The following is a 23,886-nucleotide window of genomic DNA, read 5'->3' on the forward strand; positions in this document are numbered from 1 at the left end:
ACAAAAGCTGGTATCCCATCACCAGGTTACCCTTAATTTACTTGTGTACAGTATACTAAGTGTAGCCAGCCAGCTCAGAGTCAATCCCCCCAAATCCCTTTTTATATATTTTTTACTTTATCAAACCATACAAAATACAAACAGTCAACAGTGGACAATAAACATCAGTTTACAAGGAACAAGCAATTAACACAGGAAAGGGCCAATAATGGCCAAACCTCAAACCCCACCGTACAACCGATTTGCGTGTGAACCCCAAATCCCACCTTAACTTATGAAAGAGAAAACAATAGATACTAATGGTGCAAAATACACAGACATCTCTGGTAAACTAGCAAGCGGCCGTCCTTCCCACCTTCTGGCAGCTCAAAGGCAGCCTGCCCCATGACCCTTCCGGGTCTCGGTCTGCCTCCTGCCCCTTCCGGCTCCCGGTCCACCTCATGCCCCTTCCGGCTCTTGGTCCACCTCATGCCCCTTCCGGCTCTCGGTCTGCCTTGACACACCTTCCAGCCAGCTCTGGGGCAGCCTGCCCATTCCCCCATCTACCCTTAGAATGAAGGCAATCAGGACGGCCTAACCACCTTCCGTCTTCCCAGACCTCCCATTTGTGCCTTCTGGCCACCTCTAGAATAGCCCTTTCTGGTACCTTCTTGGTATGACAGCGCTGAGGACGGCCTAACCACCTTCTGGTTCTTGGTCCGCCCGTATGCACTGTCTGCCCACGCCCAACCTGATGAACCATCTAGCCCATAGACTGTCCTGATGCACCTTCCAGCCACCTCTAGGTCAGCCTGTCTCTATACGTCTCTGGGACGATGACGTTCTGGACAGCCAACAAACCTTCCATCCCTCGCCCACCCCTTTGCATGTTCTGGCTCTTGGTCTGCCCTGACACACATTCTGGCCATCACTTGGACAACCAGTTTTGCTCCTTCCTCTGGATAATAGCGCTCAGGATGGCCATACCAATCTTTCAGCTCTCGTGACGGACTACTCACACCCTGGCTCATGGGGTGACAGCTTTCGGGATGACCTATGAGCCTCACGGCTCACAGTAAGGCCTGCCAGGCTGAGGGGCACACAAGAAAGTACAGGTGATAAAATTGATCATCAAAAATACTGAGTCCATTACCAGAAAGAGAGACCATTACCAGAAACAGGGTCATCCCCTGAAGGCAGGGTCTACCCCAGTTGCAGCAATTGCACACCTCACAGCACACACACACTGTTCAATCTCTACAGAGGCCTTGTCCATCCAGAGAGGCCCAGGCTCACTCACAGAGATACAGTTCATTTGTAAAGGTGCAGGTGACTCACAGGGGCTCAGCGCAAACACCAAAAAGTGAAAACACATGCAAAAATGAAAGTGCAGACACGAGAAACCACCGTGCAAGGACTAAGCCCTGCCACAAAATCAGCACAGTCCTTTCAAACAAAAAAAAAGAGTAGCACATAGACTGCAACCAGCCAGTGAAACAACAATTCCCTAGTGAGAACTAATATATAACAGTAACACATCAATTATATAGAACAGCCAGCTCAGAAATCAGTCCTCAAAAAAGAATAATAGTAACAAATTGGCTGTGTAGATCAGCCAGTTCAAGAATCAGGTCACAAAAAAGCAAAACAGTAACACATTAAATGTGGCCAGCCAGCTCAGAGTCAGTCCCCTGAAGTAAGGAGATTCTGAATCCCTTGTTTATACTTTTTTTCCTCAAAACAGCAGTACTGCTTATTCCTGCCCAGCGTGTGCACACCCATGCCATGTACATGTAGATATCGGACACAGTGAAGAAACAACAAACGCAGAAACCTTTATTCATATTCCATGACCAGGAAGAAAGAAGACAAAACACTGAGTGACCAGTGACAAGCAGCTCCCATTTCTTCAAGGGCAGTGCCTGCGTAAACGAAAAAGTGAAGGGGAGGGCAGGGATTAAATCAAAATTGAATTGGAAGGGGAAATAAAGCACACCACACTCCACGGCGCCCACCTCTCCCTGAAAATCTCGAGGGTGTTGGTGGACACTGCGTGCTCCTTCTCCAGGGACACCTAACTGCGGAAGAGGGGCAGGCAATTAGCCCTAACCACCCTCTCCATGGCCTGCTGCCTGGATCTGTTAATGGCCAGGCAAAGGTGAGGACTGCAGATGCTGGAAACCAGAGTTTAGATCAGAGTGGTGCTGGAAAAGCACAGCAGGTCAGGCAGCATCCGAGGAGCAGGAAAATCGACGTTTTGGGCAAAAGCCCTTCATCAGGAATACAGGCAGGAGGGTGAAGAGATAAATAGGGGTGGGGTGGGGCTGGGGAGAAGGTAGCAAACAGTACAACAGGTGAATGGGGGTGGGGATGGAGGTGATAGGTCAGAGGGGAGGGTGGAGCGGATAGGTAGAAAGGGACACTGGCAGATAGGAAGGTCATGAGGACAGTGCTGAGCTGGAAGGTTGGAACTGAGGTAAGGTGGGGGGAGGGGAAATGAGGAAACTGGTGAAATCCACATTGATGCCCTGGGGTTGAAGTGCTCCGAAGTGGAAGATGAGGCATTCTTCCTCCAGGCGTCAGGTGGTGAGGGAGCGGCGGTGGAGGAGACCCAGGACCTGCATGTCCTCGGCAGAGTCGGGGGGGGAATTGAAATGTTGGGCCACAGGGTGGTGGGGTTGATCGGTGCGGGTGTCCCGGAGATGTTCCAGTCTCCTCAATGGAGCGCAATGTATCCATTGTTCCCGATGAGGTGTCGAATGGTGGTGGCAGTGAACCAGATGTCTACTGCTAGTCTGCTCCTGCAGCAGGGTCCAGCCCACACCACCACCAGCCAGCACGTCCCCGACCTTGGTCACCATCACTGCCACAGCCCTCTCCTCCGACAGCCACTTGAACTCGTGAGTACGGAGGTGCGGATTCCTGAGCAACGGCTCCCTGACGAAAGCCGCTACACCTGCTGGTAGATAGGCGTAATGTGACTCAACCATGTTGGAAAGAGTGATCAGGTCCTGGTAAATGACAAACAAGAGTCCTCAGAGCGACCTCCAGACCATCACTGGTTGATAAACAGGAGATGCTTGTCGTAGTTGAGATTACACACCTGTTGGAAAAAATACGTCACCAGGGCACACCACCTAGCAGGATGCTTAACGTAAAGGTATCGCTGCTAGGTCTGAAGGTGGAAAGTTGCCACCTGGGTGTAGATGCACATCAGAGACTGACCGCCTTCCTCAATAGGGAGACTAGGACCTGCGCAGCAACCCAGTGCATCTTTTGTCCCATAAGAAATGAACCAACATTCTCTGGATGCCAGCAAAAAAACCAGGAGGAGGGAGCAAAGGTACCACAGCATAGTACCCACCAGCTGGTTTATGACTGGCATTCGACTCCTGTAAGACAGCACTCGGACAGTCCTGTCCAGCTGCCTAGGCGAGCCGAGACCTTGTCTTCCAGCTCCAGCCAGGATCCGGGCTGAGGTAGACCCCCAGGTAGAGGAGATGGGTGGTACTCCAGCTGAATCCCCGTAACTCCTCCGGCAGCGAGTTCACCCACCATGGACCAACCAGTAGTCCAGAACATTTGGCTCATTGTTCCTGGCAGATGATGCTGCTGAGTACACCGCCTGGCACTCTTACATCCTCTCCAGGTCAGCCGGGTGGGTGAAAGTGAAGAGCGTCCTTGCCCATGCTGCGCAGAACCAGCCCTGACAAGTACCACGCAAGAGGTGCATAGAAGGCTCCAGGCACAGGGAATAGAGCTGGCTGGAAAGGGAGTAGTACTCCTCTCCCAAAGTGAAGGGGCACCATCAGGGACCCATAACTTTAACAAGACACTCGGGGCGATGTACAGATTTGGATCCAGGCAACGAACTGCGTCCCAAATCCAAATGCCTGCAAGTCCCAAGCAGATACACGTGATCAACCCTGATTGAGAGACAGGAAGACGCTTGGCAGACCAGCTCATTGACAGACCGTGTAGGACTGGGCTGGGTGAATCATGTGGGCCACCACGTAAGACGGCAAGAAACCGACACCCTGACGAAAATTGTATAAACCGTGCTGAGGAAGGAGACTGGATGCCAGTTCTTTAAGGAACGAAAGTTCCCCTTCTTTGGCAGCAGGATGATGACTGTTCTGCGCCAAGAAAGGACAGCTCTCTGGCGTTAAGACACTCCCCATGGACCTGTGCATAATTGCTCCCAGGACGTCTCAGAACTGAAGAACTCCATAGTCAGCTCGCCCAATACCAGGGACTTGCCCCTCGATTGCCAGTCAAAGGCACCAGTCAGCTCCTTTAAATTGACGGGATTGTCGAGCCTTCCGGCAGCCTCCAGGCTGAGCTGTGTCAGGTCCTCCTACAGAAAATTTATCCCTTAAAATGGCCACCCAAGTGGACAGGATTGTTAAGAAAGCATATGGCGTTTTGGCTTTCATTAACAGGGGGATTGAATTTAAGAGTCGTGAGATCTTGTTGCAGCTCTATAATACTTTGGTTAGACCGCACTTGGAATACTGCGTCCAGTTCTGATCGCCCTATTATAAAAAAGATGTGGATGCTTTGGAGCGGGTTCAGAGGAGGTTTACCAGGATGCTGCCTGGACTGGAGGGTTTATCTTCTGAGGAGAGGTTGACTGAGCTCGGACTTTTTTCATTGGAGAAAAGGAGGAGAAGAGGTGACCTAATTGAGGTATACAAGATAATGAGAGGCATAGATAGAGTCAATAGCCAGAGACTATTTCTCAGGGCAGAAATGACTAACACAAAGGGTCATAGTTTTAAGCTGGTTGGACGAAAGTATAGAGGGGATGTCAAAGGCGGGTTCCTTACACAGAGAGTTGTGAGAGCATGGAATGCGTTGCCAGCAGCAGTTGTGGAGGCAGGGTCATTGGGGACATTTAAGAGACTCCTGGACATGCATATGGTTACAGAAATTTGAGGGTGCATACATGAGGATCAGTGGTCGGCACAACATCGTGGGCTGAAGGGCCTGATCTGTGCTGTACTGTTCTATGTTCTAGAACTCTGCGGGCATCCTCACTGGACAGATCCAGAGAGAATGGAGCCATGTAGTAGGAACGAATTTGAGTCCTGATACCCTCTGGATCCGAGATGGGGGACCCATCATCGGCCAGCAGCATAAGGAGCTGCTGATTGGTGTCACACCTTCTTTCCAGCGAGTAGAAGAAGGGGGAGCCGAAGGGGGGTCCAGGTCCTGGAGGAGCCGGATCCATGGCATCACGAACGTGCTCCTGGACCTGATGAGCTGCAGGTCTCGGTGCGCGGTCGTCTTTGCTTCGTACACCCTCTGCAGGGCGAGGTCCGCATCGGGCTGACTGGGACGTGACTCCAGATTGAACACCTCCTTCTCCAACTCCTCGATCCTGGACTTCTGCCTCTTTGTCGACCCCCTTGCGTATCCCTGGCAGAAAACATGGATGTGAGCCTTGCCCACGTCCCACCATAGCCTCAGGGAAGGGAAGCCTTTCTGCTTCCTTGTTCCTTCTCCAGTCAGTAAAAAGTGAGGTCTGCAGATGCTGGAGATCAGAGCAGAAAATGTGTTGCTGGTTAAAGCACAGCAGGTCAGGCAGCATCCCTGGCCCGAAACGTCGAATTTCCTGTTCCTTGGATGCTGCCTGACCTGCTGTGCTTTAACCAGCAACACATTTTCAGCTCCTTCTCCAGTCAGCCCAGAGCCGACGAAATGAGTTCTGGAACCGCTCGAGCTCCAGCAGCACGTTGTGAAAGTGCCAGTAACAAGACCCAAGCCGGGTGCTGAACGGAAGGAGCTCCACCCACACCAGGCAATGCCGCCAGAAAGCAGGAGGCATACGGCTGCGAAACGTACAGGCGGTCGATTCTGGATGCTCTGAATCCAGGACTGACTAAGGTGAAGGTGATGAAGTCAGGATGCAACAGCAGAGGAGGTAGGCCCAGGCAGCAGCAGCAACAGTCCCAGGTGTTGGTGAGGCCCAACACAGCAACAGTGGAAGTAGGCCCAGGTAGCTGCAGCAGCAGCAGCAGCAGTGATGATGATAGGTTGTGGAAAGCAGTTAACCAAAAATAATGTTGGTGTGTAATGGTAGTACTTAGGATAATATCAACAAATAGCCATTCAAATTGTTAAAACAGATACTTTCAACTTTCAGACACTGGCAAAATGGCTTTTTTGCTTCAATTCTTAACGATCAGATTACTAAAATAACTTGACACCTTTACAATTCTACAGTGCTCACTTGTCATTTACATCCACCCTAAATTTTCATAATTCACTCAATGCAACATAAAACCTTCACCAGCAAAAATGGTGTCTATTTGAACTTATGATTGTATTCAGGCAGACCTAGTCAGTTTGGTTTCACACATTCAGAAGGCTTGAACCTGGTCAAGTTGGCATGAGAGATTGGATAAATTTCATACCTCTTGACTTGGAGGTTCTTGCAAAGGAACCACTGGTGGCCCTTCTCCAGTAAGTTCAGGTGTCAAGTGTAGCTCATACAAATCTCTGAAGCATGGAGGAGCTTCGAAATTTCTAGAACAGGCTTAACAACCTATTTTAACAGTGGGGCAAGCATAAGGTTTTGTGGCAACACCTGTGGTCTGAACATCGCTATTTGTAAAGCAAAGGATCACTGAGGTGTACATGACACTGGCACCATAAAGATACTAATGATTGCTGGACTGATCACCAACTTATTCAATCTCTTAGTGGAGTAAACACGATAAGATTCCATGTAGAGAAGTGTGAAGTACAGGTGATTCACTTTGGTCAGAGGAACCCTGAAAGACAATATGAAATGGGAGAGTAAATTCTAAAAGGGGTGCAGCAGTATAGGAAGGTCTTATGCCCGAAATGTCAATTCGCCTGCTCATTGGATGATGCCTGAAATGCTGTGCTTTTCCAGTGTCACAGTTTTCGACTCAGATCTCCAGCATCTGCAGTCCTCACTTTCTCATGTACATCTGCAAAGATAATTGACGGTGGCAGGACAAGTGTGGAGAGTAGGAAATAAAGACTAGATTGTTTTGGCTTGATTACTAGCAGGATAGAGTACAAAAGCAAGCCAGCTACTTTTTTCCCCATCCCCACCCCCCACCCATTTATCTCTCAGCCCTTTTGGGCCACCCCCTCATTCCTGATGAAGGGCTTATGCTCGAGACGTCAACTCTCTCACTCCTCGGATGCTGCCTAACCAACTGTGCTTTTCCAGTACCGCACTCTTTGACCCAGGTTAGTAGCCCCAGTCAGGGAACTCATATTCTACAAGGTCCATCTTGCTGACCTCATTACAATCACTTTATCCCTCCCTGACTAGGATATCGACATAACCTTTTTTGTGTAGCCTCTCTTGGGGCATTATCGCACGGTGCCGTTCCTTTGACTCAGGCTTGGATATGGACAGCGTGTACTGGACCGTAGTCCACCTCTTGCGGCTGGAGCATTTCGGAAGAAATTCATCCTCATTTTCAGTAAAAATAAGGAAGGTGCAACATCTGCCACGTACACTTCAAACTCCAAGGTGGAGTCCATCTCAAACTCGTAGATGGAGGGGTAGAACCCCTGGTTCCAACATCCTTTCTGGCTGTTCTGATGAAGTGGGTATGTTTTGCTCCTGCCCTGTTTGCAACTTTTCAGCTTTCATGTGGTCCATATGTTTGCTCAGAATTGCCTCACCCAATCAAACTTTGTACATCACAGGAGCTGACCTGGCATTGACCATGCATCTTACCCATTTGGAGCCATTTCTGTGGTTTTGGCACGAAACTTAGCCCATTGAAGTAAAGTGCCTCTCTTGCTTAGAAGAGTTTTGTGTCTGGCATTCACATTCCTGATGCCGTTTCACCCTCTGCCCCCCAGATCTGGGAAGATCAGATTAACCTAATGTAGAGTCTTCATCCTATTAGCAACTGTGCTGGAGTTATCCCTGTAGTTGCATGAGGGGTGGTCCAATAATGAAATAGTACCAGGACAGTTTGATTTTGAGAGAAGTTGGAGGCCGTTTCTTTAAGTCTGCTTTCAAAGTTTGGGCTGCTCTTCCTGCCAGACTACTGGACGATAGATGGCATGGAGCTGTCCTGATATAGTGAATGTCATTTGACTTTAGGAAATACTCAAACTCCCTGCTAGTAAATGATGGTCTGTTGAGTGTGACCAACACTTCTAGGAGCCCATGTCCTGCAAAGATACTCTCAAGTTTTCTATCGTTGTCCTTGTGTTTGACAAATGAACTCAATGCATATCCAACCACTTTGAGTGGGTGCCCACAATGACTAAGAATGTTGAGCCGATGAAAGGGCTAGCATAGTTGGCATACAACCGAGTCCAGAGTTTATCTAGCTATTCCCATGAATGTAGGGGAGCTACTGCGGTATTTCTTATCCTCGTTGGCACTCTGGGCACTGGCCCACCAACGCAGCATCGAATCCTGGTCACCAGACATAAATTCTCGCTAACATCTTCATTTAAACTGTCTGGAAAGTTTAAAATCAGTTTGGACTCTTCCAGTGACAGCAACACCAGTAGTTTATCTGCTGGTGGGAGTTGGCTCAAGGCAATTGCATTTGCTACTTAGTCTCTAGGATGCAGCTCCAACAAGTAAACATACTCACTTAAAAGGAGATCTCAGCACTGAATTCGACCTGTAGCTATGGGTGATACTGCCTTGGCCTCAGTGAGTAACTCTAGTAGGGATTTGTGGTCTGTTACTATTATAAATTTACATCAGTTAAGATATTGGTAGAATGTTCTTACATCAAAGATGATAGCCAAATCTTCCTTCTCTATAAGACCATGAGACATATGAGTAGAAATTAGGCCATTCAGCCCATCAAGTCATCTTTGCCATTCAATCATGGCTGATAAGTTTCTCAACCCCATTCTCTCGCTTTCTCCCTGTAACCCTTGATCCTCTTGACAATAAAGAACCTAGCTATCTATCTCCATCTTAAATGTGCTCAATGACCAGGCCTCCACAGCCTTCTGTGGAAGTGAATTCCATAGATGCACCGCTCTCTAGCTGAAAAATCCTTATCTCCGTTTGAAAAGGTCTTCCCTTTATTTTAAGGCTGTGCCCTCAGGTTCTAGTCTCTCCTAGCAATGGAAACATCTTTCCAAAATCCACTCTGTCCAGGCCATTCAGTATTCTATAGGTTTCAATTAGATCTCACCTCATCCTTCTAAACTCCGTCAAGTATAGTCTCAGAGTCTTCAAATGTTCCTCATATGTTAAGCTTTTCATTCCTGTGAATACTCTTGTGAACTTCATCGGTTCACGCTTCAGGACCAATAAATCCTTCCTGAGATACGGGGCCCAAAGCTGCACATAATACTCTAGAACTGGTTTGACCAGAGCTTTATAGAGCTACAGGTCGAATTCAGTGATGGGCTCTCATTTTAAATGTGTATGACTGCATGTTGGAACAGCATCCCAGAGATCAAGTAGCAAACGCGGATGCCTTGAGCTAACTCCCGCTAGCAGATAAACTATTAATGTTGCTGTCACTGGAAGAATCTAAACTGATTTTAAACTTTCCTGCTTTCATATTCAAGTCATCTCAAAATAAACGTCAATATTGCATTTGTTTTCCTAATTACTGACTGAACCTGTAGGTTTACATTGAGAGAATCCTGGACTAGAACTCCCAAGTCTCTTTGCACTTCAGACTTTTGAATGCTTGTTTCCTCAAAGAATTTTAGCAGATTTGTCAGGCATGACCTCCTCTGATGAAACCATGCTGACTTTGCCCTATTTTACAAATATGTGGGTTTTTGTCTGTCTGTGTGTGTGTGTGTGTGTGTGTGTCTGTCTGTCTGTCTGGGTTGGGGGTTGTGAGTGTGAGAAAGTGTATGTGTGTGTGTAGTGAGTGCAGAGTGTCTTAAGTCTGTGAAGGGGTGCACTTTTTAGATTAGAATCAATCTAAACATCGCTTGAGGCTGGGGCCATGGCGCAGCCCTCTGAAGCAGTGGGTTTGTTGACTCACCAGACCCTGGTTGAGGAACTGGCCAAATCTCACGAGGTCCTGGGGAGGCAGATCTAGGGAAAAAAAATCGAGAAGTTGTCTTCTGCATCTGCTATGCTGCAAGATCTGAGAAAAAGGACTGATGAGCTCGAGTGCCAGGCTGCAGGAGTAGAGGCAAAGACTGATTCCTCCAAGAGCTGGATTGAAGCCCTGGAAACACAAGTCCATGGTCTGTTGGATCTGGTAGACAATCTTGAAAACAGGGCAGAAGAAAGAACTTGCGTGTTGTTGGCATACCGGAGAGGATGGAAAGTGAGCGGCCAATGGAATTCTTTGAGAAATGGTTCCTTGGTTGGAGGTTGAGAAGGGAAATGTAACAATTGAAAGAGCCTACTGGATCGCAACATGAAAGCCAGGTGTGGATCAGCGCCCAAATATTGTCCTGGTGAGGTTCCGTCATCATGAAGACAAGGGTCATGGAAGCCTCTATAGCCCAGGGGAGGCACTCGAGGGTATTGGTATGTGGCGGCTCCAGGGTCATGTTTTTTCAAAACGTCTCGGTGGGAGTGGTCCGGAAAATGAAGTCCTATGATGGCATCAGGAGGAGATTGAGAGAGCTTGGGATTCAGTATTCTTTAAGATTAAGAATATTATATCCAAAGCAGTGCTTCAGATCAATCATTATGGATCCATAGATTTGTTCGACTGGCCAGAGAAAGCGAAGAACTTTGTGGATACGTTGACTTAAATCAAATGGCCGATAGGCATTGAGGACAGAGTTGTTTGGGTTTGTTCTTCTTTAAAAAGGACTTGGAGTCTCCTTTCTGGTAATTAGTTAAAAGAAATGATGTCCCGGATGGATAGAGTATTTATCTTTAATCTCTAAGTTATGTTAAGGGATGGGTGACATATTTATTTTTAGTTTACTTGTTAATAGTACTAACCTTGTTTTTTTTTGCTGCGTGGTTGGTTTATGTGCTGTGACTCTAGCTGATGGGAGTTGAGAGGACAATTGGGATGGTTACTAGGACTGTAGGATGTGTAGGTACTCCCTTTGAAGGGGGGGAGGGGGTAAATTCCTCTAATCCATGCCTTTGGCGATTATTTTTGTTTTTCTGTTTTTGCTGTACATAGTTTTTGTAAGTTCTGTATAATTGTTGGTTGTAGTTATTTTAGTCTGTATAGTTTTTAAGTTTTGTGGATTATTTTGCATTAAAGCTCAGTGGTGTGTAGTTCAGGTTCTATCTCTCTGGAGTCTAGATGGTGCTATAGAAGGTGATGGCTAAGGATGTGTTTAAGTGGTGCACTGGAATTTTAATAGGAGTCATTCACCTGTCAAGAGGAATAAGGTATTTTCCAGCCTTAAAAGGGAGAGGGTGAATTTGCCTTATAACAAGAAACACACTTGGATGATGCAGAGCATTTGAAGCAGCAACAAAATAGGTATGACCAGTTTTATCTTTCATCTTTCAATAAGAGGAGTGGGGGGGGGGATTTTAGTTAGAAAGAATCTCCCATTTAAGTTATTAGAGTGCATTAAAAACACACACACGGGAGATTTATAATCCGTAAAGCTTTGATACATGAGGAAGAATACAGAATTTTAAAGGTTTTCTCTTCCCCAGCCCACCCAATTAAATTCTTGACAGATGCATTTTCTAGATTGGTTGACCTTACCTCTCAGCATATTATCATAGGAGGAGATTTCAATTGCCCAAAGGCCCGTCGATATCTTCTTTGTGATCTAAACAGTTAAGGAATCTGTGTGCTGAATTGGGGTTGGTAGATGTTTTGAGGCACCTTCACCCTACTGGCAGGAATTTCAATTCTTTTTGAACCCATAGAAATGCAATACCAGGATTGATCTTTTTCTGACTCCTGCAGCACATCTGGGCTTGGTGGTGTCATATACAATTGGCAATATCATATTTCTGATCATCCCCCAGGTTGGTTACCTCCTATTCAGTCAGGAAGAGGTGATGCACGGGTGAGCAGCAACGCTTGCTCGAGAGGTGTTTGAAAGTAGCTGAAAAGGCATATTTTGGCAGGCTCTCACTGGCTAAAATGCAGAGGATCACAGTGCTTCAGTCTACACTGAACTCCATGCTCACACAGACAGCCAAGAAGGAGCTTACATTTGCAAGTCAAAGGTTGTTTGAGCATGGGATAAATCGGGCAAGTACCTAGCATACCTTGCTAGGAAAAAGTGTGTCTCCCAGGCCATTACTTTGATCAAGGAGGAACTGGAAATTTGACCTACGATTCTAAAAGGATGAATGCAGCATTCTGGAGATTTTACTCCGAATTAACCAATTTGAATGCTGAGAGAGTGGGTGGGTTAGAATGGAGTATTGTTTTTAAAGAATGTGGACCTTCTGGGAATAACCCCTGAACAAGAGTCTCTCCTTAATGCCCCACTGTCAGAGGAAGAGGTGCAGGAGGCAGTCAGGCAGCTCCAGAATGGGAAGGTGCTGGGTCCTGACAGGCTCCCCAGTGAGTTCTATAAGGAATTCATAAGTATATTGTCAGAGCCAATGCTTAGTACGTTTAATGACTCATGTAGTCATGGCCTCCTTCCACCATCTCTAAGGGAGGTGAACATCTCTCATTCTTAAAAAGGGGAATGCCCCGGAGGGCTGTGCTTCCTATAGACCCATTTCACTCCTGAACGTTGACTTCAAAATGCTATCCAAGACTATGGCATTAAGGTGAGAAACTGTACTGCCCTCCATCATTAAGGATTCATAAAAGGTTGCAGATCGGCGGGTAACGTCAGGACATTACTTAACATGATTCAAGTATGTCAACAGCGATCGGTACAGGGATTGGTGATCTCCTTAGATGCGGAAAAAGCATTTGACAGGGTCATGTGGCCATATCTTTTCCATACTTTGAAGTGGTTTGGCCTGGGAGAAACCTTCTCAGGTGGGTGGAGCTTTTGTATACTGATCCTCTTGCTGCGGTCCAATGGTGTACGGTCAGGCAATTTTAATATTTGTAGGGGCAGTCGACAGGGCTGTCCCTTGTCACCACTGGTGATTGGTGATTGAACTGTTGGCAGAGACAACAGACAATAGATAATAGGTGCAGGAGTAGGCCATTCAGCCCTTCGAGCCTGCACCGCCATTCAATATGATCATTCCTAACCAATATCCTCTTCCTGCCTTATCTCCATAACCCTTGATTCCACTATCTTTGAGAGCTCTATCCAACTCTTTCTTAATTGAATCCAGAGACTGGGCCTCCACTGCCCTCTGGGGCAGAGCATTCTACACAGCCACCACTCTCTGGGTGAAGGAGTTTCTCCTCATCTCTGTCCTAAATGGTCTACCCCGTATTTTTAAGCTGTGTCCTCTGGTTCGGCACTCACCCATCAGCGGAAACGTGTTTCCTGCTGCCAGAGTGTCCAATCCTTTCATAGTCTTATATGTCTCAATCAGATCCCCTCTCAGTCTTCTAAACTCAAGGGTATACAAGCCCAGTCGCTTCAGTCTTTCAGTATAAGAGGCAAAATAACTGCTCCAGAAGTGGGGATGAAGTCACATAAGATCGCACTGTATGCAGATGATGTTCTTGTCTTCTTATCAAACCCAGCAGTCTCAGTGCCATACCTGATCCAATGCACCAATCTATTTGGTGGCTCTCGGGTTTGAAGAGGCACACGGACACACAAAGTGGCCGCTGAGCCATCAGTTGGCCAACTTGACGCACAAGATGGCCGCTGAATCACAATATGGAGGTTAACAGCAGAGCAGATACAGACACTGCCTGGGGCCACCAGAGTGGCCAGAACAATGCACTCACAACCCAGTTGATGAATTTAAGGCGGGTGGGGGAGGGAATACACATGAGTAATGAATACTGCCCACCGAAGTGTCTGGATCCAGCCAACACCTCTTATAGAAATGCTAACAACTTGATACAGACTCAATACGAAATGCCAATAGCCAGGGCTGCAGTAATCGTCCTTCTTAGGAAGAGCGGTTAGCGTCCATTGCTACAGCAATAGATTTCCATGCAGACATTGAAACCGACAATGACCACACAGAACTTAAAGGCTGCGCTGGAACTGACAAAGACCGTATCAAAACTATCAACGATTCTGTAATGATTGCCATAACCAAACCATGTTACAAAGACAACAATCTCATCATGACCTATTGTATCACAAGATGTATTAAAGTTTCTTGAGATGTGCTCCGGGTTGAGAGAAGGCTCGTAGCTGAACCACTGTACTGTTGGTGTCTCTCTCCCTGGAGCTCCGGTATTTCCTTGTGCAATAAACTCTGTCATTGAACCCCGATTCTGATTCCGAGACTGATGTTTTTCCCCACAACAAGTTATAAGGTCAATTTTGCGAAGTCAGACGCCATGCTCATGGGTGATCTCCCCAGAGTGCCTTATCCTGAGAGTGGATAGTATGCTTGCTTTCATTGGAAGGGGTATTGAGTATAAGAGCTGGCAAGTCATGTTAACATTGTAATAGACATCAGTTCAGCTGCATTTAGAATATTGTGTCCAGTTCTGGTCGCCACATTACCAAAAGGATTTGGAAGCTTCGGAGAGGGTGCAGAGAAGGTTTACGAGGACGTTGCCTGTTTTGCTAGCTATGAAAAGAGAGGTTGAGTAGGTTTAGTTTCATTACAAAAAAAGGAAATTGAGGTGGGACCTAACTGAGGATTATAAAATCATGAAGGGTATAGACAGGGTGGATAGAGACAAGTTTTTTCCCAGGGCAAAGGATTCAATGACAGAAGGTCACACTTTCAAGGTGAGAGGTGGAAAGTTTAAGGGGAATACACGTGACAAGAACTTCACACAAAGGGTGGTGTGCGTTTGGAACGCATTGCCAGCAGAGGTGGTACAGGCAGGCACGGTAGATTCATTTAAGATACATCTGGATAAATGCGTGAGTAGGTGGGGAGCAGAGGGATACAGATGCTTAGGAGCTGACCAACAGGTTTAGACAGTACATTTGGATCGGCTCAGGCTTGGAGGGCCGAAGGGCCTGTTCCTTGGCTGTAAATTTTCTTTGTTCTTTGTTCCCTTTTAGATGGTCACAGGAAGGCTTTCTCTACTTAGGTATATTTATTACTCCCATTTTTGATTGGCTATTTAAAGCCAATTTTGCCCATTTATTCAAGCAGGACCTTCATAGTTGGGAGGCGCTTCTGATCTCTTAATCAGATCAGATAGCCTACCTGTTGTATCCTATGCGAATGCTTCCTCTGCTTTTTACTAAACAAATATTTAGAAGACTGAGTGGCTGGTTTAGTTCTTTTATCTGGTATTACAAGCGTCCCCCAATTAAACTGACTAATTGCAGTTATCCTGCAGATTGGGAGGAGTGGGCCTCCCAGTTATCAAAAACTATCAGTTCAGCTCAGTGCTATCTTATGTGAATGATAGGGCCCAGGAGGGACCCTCACTCACTTTGGGTTGGACATCGAAGCATCTCAGGCAAGATGCCCATTTAATAGCCTGCTGTTCTTAGACAAAATGGAACAGTTAAGGAATATTGCCATAGCCCAATACTGTCAAGGGATGGAGGGAAATGTTGCCAAACTTCATTTTTGACGCGCATAGTTGGTATGCTGGACTTTCAGCCAGGGATGATGAACTCTGGGTTTAAACTATAGGCAGGGTGAAAGTGAGGACTGCAGATGCTGGAGATTTCAGTCAAGATTAGAGTGGTGCTGGAAAACCACAGCAGGTCAGACAGCATCTGAGAAGCAGGAAAATAGACATTTCGGGCAGGAGCCCTTCATCAGGAATTATGGGCAGCCAGGGGCATGTCTTGCCTGGGTGATTTATTCAAAGGGGACATATTGATACCCTTCGACCAGTTGGCTCAGAAATATGAACTGCCCAGTAGGGACCTCTTGTTTCTTTCAAATTAGAAACTTCATACAAAAAGAGACCACACTTTTAACTGATTCTTATAGGTCCAACATGGAGAAGAGGGTGTTGAGTGCTGAGGATACATTATCTGTTAGCAATTAGTCATCTATTGGGAGAATGGCCTTCGGATGAGACTGAATGGCTCTGTAAGATACGGGAAAGGGAGTTGGATGTTGAGATCTCTTCTGAAAATATGGGAGAATATCTGGGAAAATGCAGACCCATGCCTTGCAATCCATAAAATGAGAACAGTTAAGGAATATTGCCATAGCCCAATACTGTGAAGGGATGGAGGGCAATGTTGCCAAACTTCATTTTTAACACACATCTGACCCCAGTTCGCTTTGCTAAATTTAAAGCAGGAGCATCTCCAATGTGTCCTAATGTAAAGTGAGCATGGGCATGCTTATTCATTGTCTTTGGTCCTGCCACAGACTGTGGGCATACTGGAGCACTGTGGCAGCCGAAATAGAGAAGGGCTTGGGGATGGAGGTGGAGATGGACCCGGTATCCATTCTTCTTGGCTTTTTTCATTCACTTACATTAAATGCACACAAAAAGAAAGGCTTTTCAGTATCCTCGCCTTTTATGCCAGAAAGAATATTCTGTCAGGGTGGGTATCGGAAAATCCCGCGGGGCTGGCAGGCTGGCATAAACTAGTTATGGAGCATATCCCATTGGACTTTCTTATGAGTATAGAGCACCATAAAACTCAGAATTTCTATAAGATGTGGCAGCCCTTTTTGGACTACTTGGGTACAGATTTGTCCACCATACTAATAAGAGCCTTTATATAACCATGGCAATTCAGTGTAATGAATCTGGTATCCAGAGGGGAGGAACTATGAACAAATGAATATGTATAAAGTTATGCACTCGATGATTGAGGGCTATTGCTTTGTTTTGCTCAGCTGTGTTACGCTTATTATCATTATTATTATTGTTAAAGCTTTTCTTTTTTAGCTTAGTTATTCATTGATATTTATTTATGTAATTAGCAGGTTAGTTTTTTAATATTAATTTGAATTGTTTAGTTTTGTATTTGATGTAATTTTCAAAAGGAAAAAAATTGCATTTTTAAAATAAAAATATATTTAAAAAAAACTATTTTGGGCTATTAGTACAGGACTGTGTGTTTATGCATGCATGCAATATATAATAGAGAAGGGGGTAAAAATCCTTCAGGGTGTTTTCGGGTTGTATAATGCCAAACCTTGCCTCAACCTTTGGCAGTGTAGGTATTCTATATTGTTTGCAAACTTTAACTAAGCCACTGTTATAGTCATTTTTAATCAACCTGTTCTGACATGCTATGAGGCATCTATCAAGCTTTCAAGATTGAATCCAGGCCCAGAAAGACACTATTATACACTGCACCTTAGAAGCCAAACAGAAGTCTCAAGCAAATACTTGGCTTGCACAGTCATTCTCACTTACAGGTTTCAATCCTTCTTTTCAAGATCTGCTTTGAACTCCTTGAAATGCTATTAATTTTTATTACAATTAAAAATAAATCAGGCTACCTAACACATGTGGCAATCAAGGACATGCTCTGTCCTGATTTCTGTCAGGCTCGTGATTGAATTATAAAAGCATTGCAGCACTGTGGACACGTAAAAGGGAAAAACAGTTTCTTACTTTGGTTTTGTGGAGTGATTATTCTTGCAATGTTAGTGTGCTTATTGAATTAAGATGCAATTAGACCTGGTGTCAATTGCTAGAAAAGCTCAGCAGGTCTGACAGCATCTGTGGAAAGAAATCAAAGTTAACGTTTCAGATCAAGTGACCTTTCCTCAGAACTCTGACGGCAACTTAAATTCAGTCAAAGCAAAGGAATGGTGACAAGAAAATTAGGTCCAACCTCATTATTGAAACCTACAAGGGATGATCAGGAAAATTTTGAGAATAAATTAGTTTATAACCTCTCTTTAAAGACTATTTTGGATAAGATGTAAAATATAAATAGAATGTTTGCAAAGCATTTTCATTAGAAACCATAGGCAATACACAATGTGCTGTGGTGAGTTTATATAGTTTTGATTCAAATCCCAGGTCAACTAAATTCTTATTCCTAGCTGGTGAAAGTGGGTTAAAAGTCAAGTTGGAAGAAATTTCATCAGTTAAGTCAAATTTTCCCATCCTCTACTTTTTCAAGTTCCTATAATTTTGTTATGTAACGGTCCCAATTAATCATCTTATCACTTTGCTGTAAATTAAACTTGATTATTGTTTAAACACCAAGAAGATTACAACAATTCAAGGAAATATTCTGTGAAATCCTGATGAACAATTACCGTCTCCACACATTTTCACAATGTAGTGTTGTCAATGAACCTGGTGGAGACTTGTTGGATTTATATCAATATCTACTTCTTTCTCAAAAAAAAGCTGATGAAACACCATTAGATAAAGTATACTCTCTGCTAAGCAAGCTTAAATAATGGTAGAATAACAAAGATGTAGCAACTTTTCTGTACTTAGTGTCTCATGAATGCTAAAATCAAAATATAAATTAGAGGAAACCAACTCAAATTACTGTTTTCATCATTGCTGGTTATCACAGCAGTTAAATGAGTTACCACAGAACCTAGCTTGAATGCAATACTGCTAACATTCTTTGTAAGCAACATTTATATTTTGTTATTACAACACAAATATATGATCAGTTTTAGCAAATCATTGCACTTTGAGAACAGGACATTACCGAGGATCCACATTTGCTGTTGCTTCATCGATGATAAGTATTTTACATTTTCTAAGAACTGCCCTGGCAAGACACACAAGTTGTCTTTGTCCAACGCTGAAATTGGAACCAGCTTCGGCAAGTTCTGTCATCATCTTATTTGGCAATTCTTCGATCACCTCCTTCAGCTGCACCTATGAAGTGAATCATACAATAGATCATCATAGTATTAAAATCATTTCAAAGAATGATTACATAATTTTAAAGAAAGTTAAATAATGCTTGCTGTGCAGTTTACATTTTGTCTTTCTGACAATTTGTATTTGAAATGCAATAGAATATTGTTTACATCAGCTCATTAAACATCAAGGTTTCCAATACTTGTGATAGGGGACTTTTGAGAATTTTCACCATGTTAAGAAATATTTTTGGAACCACAGGCAATTTAGAGTTCAGCTATTTCATAAATATCCATCTAATTCAATAAGATTGCAAAGACCAGAAGATAAAGGTGCAAAACTAGGCCATTCAACTCATTGAGTCTGCTCTACCTTTCGATTTCTGAAGATTCCTCCCTTCACCGAGGTTGTGTCCCTCGAGTTGCAGGCTTTCCTACTTGTGGAAACATCATCACCATGTCCACACTACCCAGGTTTATCAATATCCTGGAAGTTTCAATGAGATTCCCCCCTCATCTTTCTAAACTCCCGAGTATAAACCTCACATGACAAGCGCCTCATCCCTGGGATCATTCTTCTCTAGATGCCTCCAATGCCAGCATAACTTTCCTTAGAACGGGACCCAAAAACTGTTCATGATGCAGTCTGACCAGAGCCTTGTATAGCCTCAGCAGTACATCTCTGCTCTTGTTTTCTAGCCGTGTTGAAATGAATGCCAATAATACATTTGCCTTCCTAACTGTCAACTGAACTTGAGCATTTTAACCTTAACAGAATCCTGAATTAGGACTTCTAAGTCACATCATGCTTTAGATTTCTGAAGCCATTCTCCATTTAGAAAATAGTCTATGCTTCTGTTCTTCGTACCAAAGTGCATAACCTTGTACTTTCCCACATTGTAGATCATTTGCTACTTCTTTGCCCATTCTCCTAGCCAGGCTAAGTCTATTTGCAGCTTTCCCACTTCTGAAATAATAGGTATCCCTCCACCTTAAAGTCATCTGCAAACTTACCAACAATACCCTCAGTTTCTTTGTCCAGATCATTAATGGATAACATGAATAGTGTAAGCCGAACACTGATTCCTGTGGAACTCCAACAGTCATCAGCTGCCAAACATTTATCCCGGCTCTCTGCCTTCTGCCAGTCAGCCAATCCTCTTTCCATGCCAGTAGCTCACCCCTAACACCATGGACACTTTTCATATTTAGCAGTCTCCTATGCAGCACCTTGTCAAAGATCTTCTGGAAATCCAAATAGGTCACATCTACTGGTTTTCCATGGTCTAACCTGCTCCTTGTCTCCACAAAGAATTCTACAAGGTCTGTCAGGCAAGCCCTCCCCTTGCCAAAACCATGCTGACTTTACCCTACACTACCATTCACTTCCAAATACTCCGCAATCTCACCCTTAACAATGGACTTTAAAATCTTACTGAGGTCAGGCTAACTGGCCTATATTTTCCTGCCTTCTGCCTCCTTCCCTTCTTAAATAGGGGTTTTATATTAGCTGCTTTCCAGTCCTCTGGGACTCTCCCTGACTCCATTGATTCCTGAAAGATTACCATTAATGCCTCTACAATCTCCTCAGTTATGTCCCTCTGAATTCCAGGTTGTAGTCCATCCTGTCTGGTTGAATTATCTACTGTCAGACTTCTTAGTTTCTCCTGAACCTTCTCCTGAGTGATGGACACTGCACTCACTCTGCCTCCTGACTACCGTAAAGTTCTAGTGTGTCGTTGGTGTAAAACTGATGAAAAATACTTATTCAATTCCTCTTTGTTCCCTACTCTCTGCTCCAGCCTAATTTTCCAGTGGGTAATAGGATCACTCTTGCCTCTCTCTTACTTTTCATACATCTTTTAAAAAAACTCTTGTAATCTTTAAGAGTCATAGAGATGTACACCACAGAAACAGATCCTTCGGTCCAACTTGTCCATGCTGACCAGATAATCCCAACCCAATCTAGTCCCATCTGTCAGCACCTGGCCCATATCCATCCAAGCCTTCCTATTCATATACCCATTCCATACACGTACCGCCCTCTGTGTGAAAGAGTTGTCCCTTAGGTCTCTTTTATATCTTTACCCTCATAACCGAAACCTATGCCCTCTAGATCTGGACTCCCCGACCCCAGGGAAGGGACTTTGTCGATTTATCCTATTCAGACCCCTCATGATTTTATAAACCTCTAGAAAGTCACCCCTCAGATTCCGACGCACCAGGGAAAACAGCCCCAGCCTGTTCAAATTCTACCTATAGCTCAAATCCTGCAGCCCTGGCAACATCCTTATAAATCTTTTCTGAACCCTTTCAAGTTACACAAAAGCTTTCCGATAGGAAGGAGAACAGAACTCTATGCAATATTCCAAAAGTGGCCTAACCGATGTCCTTTACAGCCGCAACTCCTGTACTCAATACTGTGACCAATAAAGGAAAGCATACCAAACACCTTCTTCACTATCCTATCTACCTGCGACTCCACTTTCAAGAAGCTATGAACCTGCACTCCAAGGACTCTTTATTCAGCAACACTCCCTAAGACTTTTCCATTGTGTGTATAAGTCCTGCTAGGATTTGCTTTCCCAAAATGCAGCACCTCGCATTTCTCTGAATTAAACTCCATCTGCTACTTCTCAGCCCATTAGTCCATCTGGTCAAGATCCTGTTGTAATCTGAGTTAACCCTCTTTGCTGTCCACTACACCTCCAATTTTGGTATCATCTACAAACTTACTAACGGTACCTCTTATGCTCGCATCCAAATCATTTATGTAAATGACAAAAAGCACCGATCCTTGTGGCACTGAACTGGTCACAGGCCTCCAGTCTGAAAAACTACCCTCCGCCACTACCCTCTGTCTTCTACCTCTGAGCCAGTTCTGTATCCAAATGGCTAGTTCTCCCTGTATTCCATGAAGACAGAACAGCAGTAAAGGTTCTAAATTGGGTCGGGCATTGAGGGGAAGACAAACTTTACAAAGCTTCGAGATAGCTGACAAAAGTGGATTGGCACAGCTACTTGAAGAGTCAGTGACAAAATCAGTACGATGCATTCAAAAGTAAGACTCTATCGTACAGTGTTGACATGTCCCGACAATAAAAGAAGGATAATACTGTCAAATTAAGAGCAAGCAGATGATTAAGGAATTCTCCTTTAACTCCTCCCTTTCCTTTCTCAACATCTGTTTCACTTCTGGCGATAAAGGTATTCTTCCCCACCGCACAATTACAGCCATAAGCTGGGAGCACTATGCTGAGGGAGTTGCATGTGAAACAATCAGTGTTTTGAATTTATCTTTTGATCAGTGCGTGTTTATAGGATTATTATACAGTTATTGTTTAGAGAAAAATAATCTATTATTCTGTTAAGATTTCCAATTGAGATACATTATTTCAAATTCTTCATTCTTTGTTGTATATTAACTATCGTCATAGAGGTGTACAGCACGGAAACAGACCCTTAGGTTCAATGCGTCTATGCAGACCAGATACCCTAAATTAATCTAGTCCCATTTGCCAGCACTTGGTTCACATTCCTCTAAACCCTTCCAAATGTCTTTTTAATGTTGCAATTGTACCAGCTTCTACTACTTTCTCCTGCAGCTCATTCCATACACGCACCACCCTTTGCGTAAAAATGTTGACACTCAGGTCCCTTTTGAATCTTTCCCCTTTTACCTTAAACTTATGCCCTTTACTTCTGGACTCCCCCATCCGAGGGAAAAGATCTTGTCTATTTATCCTATCCATGCCTGTCATGATTTTATGAACTTCTGTAAGATCACCGCTCAGCCTCTGACGATCCAGGGAGAACAGCCCTAGTCTATTCAGCCTCTCCCTATAGCTCAAACCCTCCAACCCTGACAACATGCTTGTAAAGCTTAGAGTGGTGCTGGAAAAGCAGAGCAGATCAGGCAGTATCTGAGGAGCAGAAAAATTGACGTTCTGTGCAGGAGCCCTTCATCAGGAATGAGACTGGAAACCTCGGGGGGTGGAGAGATAAATGGGAGGGAGTCGGGTTGGGGAGAAGGTAGTTGAGAGTGCAATAGGTAGTTGGAGAAAAGGGTAAAGGTGATAGGTCGGAGAGGAGGGTGGAGCAGATAGGTGGGAAGGACGATTGACAGGTGGGCTAGGTCATGAGGATGGTGCTGAGCTGGAAGTTTGGAACTGAGGTAAGGTGGGGAGAGGGGAAATGAGGAAACTGGTATTGATGCTTGTATATCTTTGCTGAACTCTTTCAAGTTTCACAACATCCTTTTGATAGGAATGAGACCAGAATCTCTCAGAATATTGCAAAACTCAGCTAACCAATGGCCTGTACAGCTGTTACATGTACCCCCAACTCCTATATTCAATGCTCTGACCAAGGAAAATATACCAAATGCCTTCTTCACTATCCTATCCACCTGCAACTCTACTTTCAATAAACTATGAACCTGCATTCCAAGGTCCCTTTGTCCAGCAACACTCCCCAGGACCTTACCATTAAGTGGAAAATTCCTGCTCTGATTTGCCTTTCTAAAATGCAGCACCTTAACAAATTACGTTTTCCTTAATTTCGAGTAGTTTGACCAATCAAGTTGCATCTGGAGCACAGAACCTCACAATTACCTACGAAATAAGAGAAGGTCAGGGTCTCGGCTACCTTCTTAATATATTTTGAGGGGTCTGTTCCATAATGATGGTTGACAAAACTCTCAGCCATGACTGACTCTCTGCCCTCATTTCTGTCCTCATCCCTTTTTTTTTCCTCACCCATAATGCCAATAGGGCTTCACCAGCCTCCATATCCAAACCATCATAAGCAGATTTCTGCCACCTCCAATGTGATGACACAACCAGACATTCATTCCCCTCTCCTTCCTTGTCAGTATTCTGCCAGGACCATTTCTGTAGGGATTCTGTGATGCCATGATATTCTCTGGGTCACCCTTGGTTCATGCCTCCTCCACTACCAACACCCCACAACCCCATGGCAGACTCCTGTGTAATCACAGAAGGTATAGTACTTGTCTGTTTATCTCCTTCCTCTTTGCTATCTAAGGTGAAGTAGATTAAGCAACAATTTAGATGTACTGCACTCAATCCAGTTTACTGTATTTGCCACTCACAATGTTGTCTCCTTTACACTGAGACACGAACACAGACTGGGTTACTGCTTTGCAGTCTATAAAAATGACCCCA

At 44.6% G+C, this 23,886-nt stretch overlaps 1 protein-coding gene across 3 annotated transcripts in view; it reads right to left on the reverse strand.

Annotated features, from left to right (window-relative positions):
- The window catches only part of abcc4 (ATP-binding cassette, sub-family C (CFTR/MRP), member 4), a 472,542-nt gene that overhangs the window by 71,699 nt on the left and 376,957 nt on the right, over positions 1-23,886 (reverse strand). For all 3 annotated transcript variants that reach the window (XM_060825961.1, XM_060825960.1, XM_060825959.1), the window contains one exon: positions 18,544-18,716. In XM_060825961.1, the coding sequence (XP_060681944.1) occupies positions 18,544-18,716 (173 nt within the window). The remainder of the gene's footprint in view (positions 1-18,543; positions 18,717-23,886) is intronic.

This window comes from Hemiscyllium ocellatum, chromosome 6, assembly GCF_020745735.1.
Source record: "Hemiscyllium ocellatum isolate sHemOce1 chromosome 6, sHemOce1.pat.X.cur, whole genome shotgun sequence".
NCBI classification, from domain to species: Eukaryota; Metazoa; Chordata; class Chondrichthyes; order Orectolobiformes; family Hemiscylliidae; genus Hemiscyllium; species Hemiscyllium ocellatum.